Below are 9543 nucleotides of genomic sequence, written 5' to 3'. Positions count from 1 at the left end.
TATCTATATACGTATAATAATTAATTTTTTAATTATTAATATGTTATTATATTTATATATATTGTGCGTTCTAAATAATATTATTATCTCTTCTTTCTCTCTCTCTCTCTCTCTCTCTCTCTCTCTTTCTTTTTTTTCTTGTTTAGAAAGATAAATATTTTCACACGAAAATTATGTACCCCGGTATAAGAATTTAATTTCTAGTTCCTTCGTTCTTAGAAACCATGAAGGAATCGTAATATTGCTGTTAACTGTACCGTTTAACGAACACGTTTCGTTTACATCCGTTATAATTTTTTATTTTTCTCTTGAAATTCATATTTTTACGAAAAATATCAAGGTACATATATATCTGACTGAAAACGGTGATAACATTAACGGCTTAAAATATTTCGTTATATTTTTCTTCGAGTATATAGTTCTTCGTAAAAGAGTTAAAAGTCAAGATATAAAACACTCAAAAGCTCCATCCCTGAAAATGTTATTCCGCGGAAGGGGGTAACTTGGTCCATAGGATAAGATTGTATTACGCTAAGGAAATCCGGTTGAATACTTTCTCACAGGTGCTGAAAAATACAGCTGATAAAATTTCACAAACATCCAATCTCGGGTGTCTACACAACAGCTAACGGGAATCGGGCTACATATAAAAATACACATATGTCGTTTTGCCAATAAATAATTAATCGATAATAGTAGATAATTATAGAAAGAAGAACACATTATTATCAAAAAGATAGAGCTAATTTTCACAAAACTTTCACATAGGCCAAATTTCAGATTTAGATCGTATTCCTGTTTCCTGTTTACCTGAATTCGCAGGAAGAGAGTCACTAGCTAACTACGATCAAAATTACTACTTCACGTATACTTATTAACTCTCGATACTATTTGCATATTTAAATATTTAGCGATATACACTATGAAATTGGTGTTTTTACTAAAGCGATAAGAGCTATATAAATTATTATTAATTAAAAAAAATTCTTTAAAAGATTTGATGAGCTAAACATTCACATTTACATGACATTAACACTCTATTCGTTAATTTTATTATTGCATTAATAAATTACTTTTTATATTTATTGAGTCTGTAATGAATGAACACAATATAATTTATCGTGTGCAAGTTGCGTGAGAAAAATGCATGCGCTATTATTTTTTAATAACTTAAAATCACAATCTAGTTTCTGGCATTCTATTATTCTTTTAAATTATGTGTAGATATAGTCACTTAATATTTCATTGTCTGTGTTATCACCGCATTGCGATGTAGCTATCGTGGATAATCGTGTACTCCGGTCACTTCAACGAGACATTGTCTGAGGGTGCATCGTGAAGAAACACGCAAGTACGTACCCATCGATACTTACGACAAATAATATCGGAAATATGATTTGATTTAAAAGCGAAGCGTTACGATAATCACCGAGATCGATTGAAAAGAACTTTAGGTCCCAAATGTATCGCGCGAATGCATAAGGACGTCCATAGCGGTGTCCTCTGATTTTACTCGTGTGTGAAGAGATTATAAGTACGTCTCTGAAAACTCAACATCAGAAGCGGAAGCGCGGGAGGATTTTGTACAAATGGAAATACCCCCACCGATAGCACTGTCCGATGTTCCCTCGCCGGTCGGATAATCAGCAATGATGAAGGATTGTTTGGGCTGACCTTGCCTGCAACGACTTGTGCCGCTTCCTTTTAGAGCGTCACGTTCAGCCAGCTTCTGCTTGATGGCTTGAATTTTTTCTTCTTTCTGAAATATATAGGTTTGAGTAAGCAAGAGAATAATAAGAGTAATGATAGCAGATATTAGTAAAATATCTGTTTTAGAATAAATTTAGTAGAATAAAACATTTTTATTAAAAGAAATAATTCTGGTTTCGGAACGTCATAATATCGTCACAATGGCTGCATTCAGCAGAAAGGACAACTTTGCAACTGTTGCTTTAATATGATTTACATTTGGATTCAATGAAGAACTAAGACAGGAACCAATCATGTTAGCGAATTGGACATCGAATGAAAAAGCAGTTTTGCAAATATTATAAGATGTTTTAATATGGCTCTTGCCCTTAATTCTTCATTGAATTTAAAAGTATAAATATACCGATTATATTAACAAATTTTGCAACAGTTGCAAAATTGTTTTTTCTGCTGAACGCTTTGGCCGCTTTTATTTTGCATTTTCTGTTGGAAGTTTCTTCACGCTGATTATACTTTTAGATTTAGAAAAAAATGATCTTATTTTAGTGAAAAAAACTTTCAATTTGTAAAATAAACATTCTGCCGAACCATTAGCAAACTTGTACAGGCAAAAGAATATAACAGAAAAAATATAGGATGATAGTCTCGCTAATGCACGTTGTCCTTAATACGTACATTTATTTAACCATTCCTATTTCTAACGCTACTTTTATTTATTAAAAATAAGTTTTATTTGCGCATTGACATTCAAATTCTTACCGCAGCAATGAGCTTCTGAAGATCGTCATTTTCGATGAGCAGTTTCTGATACTTCTCTTCTTCTTCCTTGGATACTGCACTGTCTGGATTGTACCTCGACTCGGACTTATCTTTGGGATGCCTGATCACTTCAATGACTTTCGGTACAAAGATGAGAGCCATGCTGAGGAAGCAACAGAAGATAGTGGCTAGCGCCGAAAAGGCATAACTTGCGTCCTGTTGGCTGGAGATGACCATTACAACAGGTACCGTAATGAAACATAGAACTACGATGTTATATATCGACATTCCCACGTATCTGGAATCATTGATCAGTTTGATTTTGAGGCTTCTCGTTTCGTAAGATAGAAAGAGCCCAAAAGCAAGGACAATGCCTTTATAGCCATAGATCAAGCCTGGAAAAAAATATTCACAATTTCTGTACACAATTTTACGTCATAATAGAATTAGGTTAATATTAGCATCAATTAGCACATGGCATTTATTTTCTGGCTCGTGCATTCTGAGTCAAGAATCGCACTCACCGAGCCACAAGCTATTGTGTTCGCTCTCACAATGTTCCAATTCGGGTTTGATCATTGCGTCCTCGTCTCCATAAGGAGGTAGTTCCAGAGCAAAGGTCTCGATTCTTCGATGCAACGGATCGACTATTTGCCAAGTGACGAGGAGGATGATATCGATCGACAGCAGTCCGCCCAGCATACAGTACAGCTTCCATGGCTCAATCTTCTTCTGTATAGACGAAACTTTTTGTTTAGCCGTCAATGACTAAAAGGAATCGAGAATAGGTTAAAGATGCGGGACATACGAGCGGGAACAGCAAACCATGCAGGATGGTTCCATCTTCATGAACAACTAAAAATCAGTCTTGTTACTACTGAGGAACTCAAGCGGAAAAGCGGTACGACTGTCTTCACAGAAGAGTAGTCTGATGGAAGACGAAGTAGTAAAAAAATATATAGAATTACGAATAATATTCGCAATTATTATTTAATAATATTCTCGAATATTATTAAAGATCATTCGTATCGCTTTATCAGCGGAGACCCGATTATCCGTATTAAGTATATACGACTTACTTTTCCTTGATCGGCTTTTGCTTTCGTAGAGAGTCGATGGACCCTCCACACTTTACTAAACATGGCACCGAACGCCAAGGTGAAACCGACCGACATCGTCCACGCTCTAGCCTGGCAGACTATCAAAAATTGCCACGGTGTCACAAACCTACCGTCAACTCCTATACACAATACGGCCAAGAAGCAGACTATTATTCCCACTAGCATTATCGTGTTGGCGCTGGGATGAGACGAATATATAACTCTGAAAAGTAGACATCGGTTGTATATGTATATTGTAGCTATCGATTGTAGATTGTAGATTGTAGATTGTAGCCTGACCCGCGGTATATGTTAGATAACGTATTAACGAATGCACGATGTATATATATATATATATATATATATATATATATACACACACATATATATATAATATTATAGCATACATATATAGTACGGTAATATAGTATACCTTCGGTGTCTATTATAGACACTAAATACGATCAATCCGATGGCTATTATGATACCGATCACTGACAAGGCCGCCATACTTATGAATAAGGGCAGTGATACTGTTCTTAAAACGTTTCTTATTATTGTTCTGTCCTGTGGCACCTTGCCGCCGATCCATCGCTCTACGTTTCGCCATGTCAGATTGTCACTTTGTGTATCATAGTACCCTAATTTAACGTACTTTCCGTCAATCACCTGCTCTATTTGTGTCAGAGCGATTCTATCACCTTGAGAACTAAACGCGACATGACCCTGTGGAGAAAAACATTTTAACATTTAGAACGTGAATAAACGAGCAATTTTCTAGCTAAGGCTCTACATACGGAAACTCCAAGAAATTGGGTCGAGTTTACCGCCGCGTATATCTCGTCGGCGATCTCTTTGTTTTCGTAAGTGAAGTTCTTCAAACTGTTCCCCAACTTGCTTAGCCTTTCCATGGTTCTGTTGAACGCTGATAGTAGACACAAAGAAGGAAGAATCGATAAGACGATTATTGGTCGCCAACTTGCTGGGTTTCATATGTGTGCTCGAAACTTACCAAGAGCGACGGACCAGACGGCGTCGTAGGCGAGAGGCGCCTCCTGATATCCTTCTGGATATCGATCGTTATCTACGTCATAACCGTCATCCTTCAGCAACTTGTTCAATCTCTTTCGGAAGTCCTCGGCGGTCATGCCACTGATTGTCGTGTCGTTATTCTGATTCCACATAAGTGCCTCGGTGGTCAGGTGTCCCTCCGCTGCCATTCGCATTTGCTCTTTTGTGCAAGTGATGCCCTCCTTTTCCAGATTAATCTCGAACCAATCATCCTCGTACCAACCGATGAAGAACCACACGTAGGACTGGCCGTACAGCTTCTGGTGATAGAGCTCGCAGAGTACCCGTCTCGCGGCTACGACGTAGAACAAGCCGACAACTATCCGAGCATCTTGACGACGTAAATTCTTCACGGCATCCGTGGGATCCGACAGAAAGCTTTGACGGGTAACTATTTCTATCCCAGCTTCCTTACATCGTGCTTCTAGATCTTCGACGGTCTAGGATAATTTGATGTAGGATAATCAGATGTATTCGTATTTACACTAATGGCGAATCATAAGAGACGAATATTAATTCTGAATCTGGTCAATTCTGTTTTCGAAGGTAGATTATATATGGATATAGATTTATTAAGATATTTTCTTAGATTTATTCATCATGCAAAAGTTGAATCACTTTAGTTTCTATAAACTTTATAAGAAAACAACCTAGATAACACGTATTGTCTAGCTAAAAGACTTTTTTTAGATATCTTTTAGATATCTGTTAGATATGTATGTTTTAAAACGATGCCTTTATAATATTATGATATTTTTTAGACATGTTATCTAGGGAAGTATATTTTTGAGATTAATATCTTACCGATATAAATACTTCTTCAGCTTGCTGTAATATCGCTACCCGAGACCAGCCGAACTTTTGCAACAATTTGATTCTCGTGGGATTGTGCACAGTGGCGGAAGGATGTGTTCTGAACAAAGTCGGGAATCGATTTCGGTCGGACAGCGCCGGCGACGATGCACCGTAACAGAGCTAAGGATATCGTAGACGTTCTCATATATCTGTTATGTACATATTATATCACGGAATATATACGATCGCGATGAAATACGAGATTTACATAAACGCGACCGAGGGAGAGGGAAAAAGAAACGAATGGATACTCACCACCACCAAGTTCCACATCTTTGCCGCCTCAGCGACCGTAGTGCATACTGTACTGCACCCAGCCAACAGCATTAATTTATAGGGTGGAAAGTATAGTAAGTTGTACATTACGGATGCGCCGAGGCCAGGCTCGCACTGTAATGTAATAAATAACAGAGGTAATTTTATATATCGCAAGACAGCGATGACGGCGGCAGGTGACCATCGTCCATCATTAAATGCCATTAAAAGCATCTTCGTGAATTTACCTCGCTATCGTTGGAATGGAGGTGTAGTCTATATCCGCGTAACAAGTTCTTTTCGCGATTAACGTCCTCTAAGGCCAGGCGCGCAGCTGGCATGCAAGCCTGTTGAATAAATGATAATGCAATTCAGCTTGATTAATCCCCTAATTTGATGAACCGGCTTTGCATGCAGGATTACAAGCAGTGTCACGTTATTCGTAGCTAAAAGATGCTTTCTCGTAGGTGGAATGCGATTGCGACGCAAATATTCGTGGCGATAATAAAGACTGAAACATAAATCGAGAATCGAAAGAAAGAGTGACAGAAGCATAAACGCTAGCAAAAAGACAATCAATTCTTTTCCTCCGATTTGAATAAGCTTTGAACATGTTAAAATATAGACAAAAAAATAAGAGATGTGATTTTTTTATAAATGCTGAGTCGTACATTAAGAGGGGTGAAACTCTTTTTTAAAAAAAAATCAGTTTTTTTTTCTTTCAGAATAAATATCGACTAATCATGAAAGATATAGAAGGATATTTTGAATAAAAGTTGAAAAATTTTAAAAAATACTTTAATAATAATGATTAAAATTTTAATTTTAATTTTAAAATCTTTAATTTTTTATAAATAAAAATATTTTTTTATCATCATTATAGATATATACTCTTGAAACTAATCAACTTAATTTTTTTCAAGGGAGGTTTCTCTTAACATGCGACTCAGAGTACTTACAAAAAAATCTTTTACTTTTTTTTATATTTTTTTATATATCCAAAGCTTTTTAAAATCGAAGGGGAACAGGCGGTTGAATCCTATGAAGCATAAATTGGAACAGCAAACGTAAAAGAAGTGTTTTTAAAAAATAACGCCCCTTTATCGCTTTTCAATTTTTATGCTTCCTAGAGCTTCCGTTTTCACTTCTGTTACTCTGCCTTTACATCCGATTTACGTTCCGATTTTTATTTTTGCCAGGAAAATTTCGCACTATTAAAATGATACTGGAAGAATATTTGTGAAAAACTAAAAATGCATTCAAATTGTGACGTTTTAACCGAATAAACAGTGCTCATTTAAACAGATAGTTTTAAAGCTTTCTCGTGCTCGTCGAAAAGTGTATATTATAAAAATAATAAAATTATAAAATTGTTTGTTTGTAAGAAAATTGAAGTTTTTCGATAAATTTGTGGGAGAATTTTTCGAAACACACAATTCATTGCGTATGCAGATTACTTTACGTGGTTGTATCAACTTTGCACCGTGTAAAAAGAATAAATTACCATCGCATTTAATCTTAAAGTGAATTAAATACTACTTCGTTTATTAAAAAAAAAATATATATCAAAAATATAAATTATTCACCCTTTTATTTTTTTTTATACATAAATCATATTGCGTTTAATTCTTAAGTAAAGCACGAATTAAATATACATTGCTAGAACGATAGTAATATATTTCACTGAGTTAAATTTTGTCATTTTTAACTTTCATGTGCGTCAAAATGTAAATCATTTCTGTGGCTAGTTTCGAAGTAAACACTATCTATATTAACGTATGCATTTAGTAAATATAATAAACTAAATTTGATTCAAATTTAATATAATTTCATGTTGTTTAACTCCATCGTTTTAGTTAAATTAACGACATATTGAATATGGAACAATGACAACCTATAGAAATGGTTAAAAATAACTCAAATTGAGTATAATTTAACAATATGAATTTAATAGTGTAACTGCGCCGTAGAATAACGCAATGTTGTAAAGTAAGCATTTGCAATTTAAATGAGAATTAGCGAAAAGTAATGAATACCTCATGTAGAATTTTCTCTGTAAATTACCGCGAGTATCAAATAACAACGCGAAGAAAATATCCAACAAGAGATAATTATGACAAAAGATAATCATGACGCGAAAATAGAGAAGCGAGTTATTAAACCGCAATTTCTCTATTCTTATTGTTATCTTTGTTGTCCTTTCGTTGCAAATCCCGGAGCTTTTAAATCTTAACTATTCGTGAGAAATGCGTACTTCACTAAATTTGCTAAGAATTTTATTTGATCCTTCGAGATTTTCCGGAGCTTTAAGAACACTTCGACGCGCATGACTTTTGAACACGGGGCAAAGAAAGATATTCCTCCACGAGTAAACTTGCTCGCTGTTATGAGAGAACTTCTGGAATTCGATCTCTAAAGTTTTGGAACGGCTCGTGAAGTTTCTCGGAAATTTTGCTCCCGCTATCGATGTCACAAGGTCGTTTATCAAACAATTCGTGAGTGCGAGGAAGCAAAAGACGTAAGACGGGAGGAAACGAGGGAAGCTGCAAGCAATCACGATATCACACAACAATTCATCTTCCTTCGCAAATACATGTAAAATTCTAAAAATGAGCAAGGATATTCATCATATCTCTTACCGATTTCATAAGGTATCACTGCGAAATAAATGCAAAAAGGAGATAATTGAGCCTCTTAGAAGTCAAATCGATTGACTCTCATGAGTTTTTTAATTTTAGTATCAAAGAACAAAATTGATTTATAATTTTTTTAATTTTCTATATTTTTTCCACGGAATTGATCAATTTGGCTTCTGAAAGGATAAATTAAAACTCCCGCAAATATGAAAGTTTCGGGCAAAGAAAATATCAGATTTATCATCAATGTCAGTACTGCGCACATTAATTAACGATCGAAGATTAATTTTGACAAATAAATCGTTGGAAACAGAGCGTTGATTCCGTTTTCGTTTACCAGGTTGCTCAATATTCTATCTCAAAGGCTATGGTCCATCTGATACCTACAAATGCTTTAAAATATTCTGTAATTGATCAGTTAGTAAAACTCTCTTTTCTGATTTATTAGTCAAATTCATAGTTAAGTAAATTATCTAAATCAAAAAGGTACATAGCTAGTTGTAATGTCTTCACCTTCTTGGTTTACATACAATAAATAAAAAGACATTAAATATCTTATGTAACATCATTAATGAATAAATACATCGTCTCTTTGTTTATCTCCTTCATGATGTTTGTACATTTGAGACAATAGGAGAATAATTACGTCGAGCTTTCTCTTACCTGGCCGCCTTGCCAGCCGCCCTCTCCAGCTACAGGGAAGATGCCACCGATGTGTAGGACGTTCTCCTCCTCGTCTTCGGGTGGTAGCAACGCCTCGGTCCAGAGCGCTGCCATTAAAATCACAATTAAGCCCAGCAACATTGTGCATTGCCGAGGAAGGCCGCTCGCCATTCCGCCAGCAGCGTCTTGCCTTCACGCGCGCTCGCTAAAATCGTACGTTTCTCTCTCCCTCTCCCTCTCTTTCTCTTTAGCTCTCTTCTACGACATACCGGGTGTAGTGGGACACGTAGTGGCAAAATCGGTGGTGTGCAATGTCGTCGAGAAAGCGCTCACTGCCATCGTCCTCGCCCGATCGACCTCGTCGCCAGACTAATCGAACTCTCTCTCTCTCTCTCNCNTCTCTNTCTNTCTCTTCTACTCTCTACTACTACTCTACTACTACTACTAACTACTACTACTACTACTACTACTACTACTACTACTACTACTACTAC

General features: G+C 36.0%; 1 protein-coding gene across 1 annotated transcript; it reads right to left on the bottom strand.

Moving 5' to 3' along the window:
* Positions 1-1528: 1528 nt before the first annotated feature.
* On the bottom strand, positions 1529-9388 carry LOC105623058 (gamma-aminobutyric acid type B receptor subunit 1). The gene is made up of 12 exons (XM_012204459.1): positions 9319-9388; positions 9050-9156; positions 5999-6097; positions 5751-5885; positions 5445-5615; positions 4582-5080; positions 4367-4494; positions 4003-4295; positions 3549-3792; positions 2994-3237; positions 2470-2864; positions 1529-1759 (listed from the first exon to the last, which is right to left on the bottom strand). The coding sequence occupies exons 1-12, from the start codon at positions 9386-9388 to the stop codon at positions 1529-1531; spliced, it is 2616 nt and encodes an 871-aa protein (XP_012059849.1).
* Between the last annotated feature and the right edge of the window lie 155 nt (positions 9389-9543).

The sequence above is a fragment of the Atta cephalotes genome, assembly GCF_000143395.1.
Source record: "Atta cephalotes unplaced genomic scaffold scaffold00052, whole genome shotgun sequence".
NCBI lineage: Eukaryota > Metazoa > Arthropoda > Insecta > Hymenoptera > Formicidae > Atta > Atta cephalotes.
This window is presented reverse-complemented; position numbering and strand designations above follow the sequence as displayed.

Bases quoted from the DNA above. Each gene is read 5' to 3' on its own strand.
- LOC105623058 (XM_012204459.1), bottom strand. From the start codon at position 9,388: ATGGCAGTGAGCGCTTTCTCGACGACATTGCACACCACCGATTTTGCC. The intron at 5,886-5,998 runs GTAAATTCACGA...ATTACATTACAG, and splicing joins TCCATTCCAACGATAGCGAG to TGCGAGCCTGGCCTCGGCGC. The intron at 4,495-4,581 runs GTAAGTTTCGAG...GTCTACTATCAG, and splicing joins CGTCTGGTCCGTCGCTCTTG to CGTTCAACAGAACCATGGAA.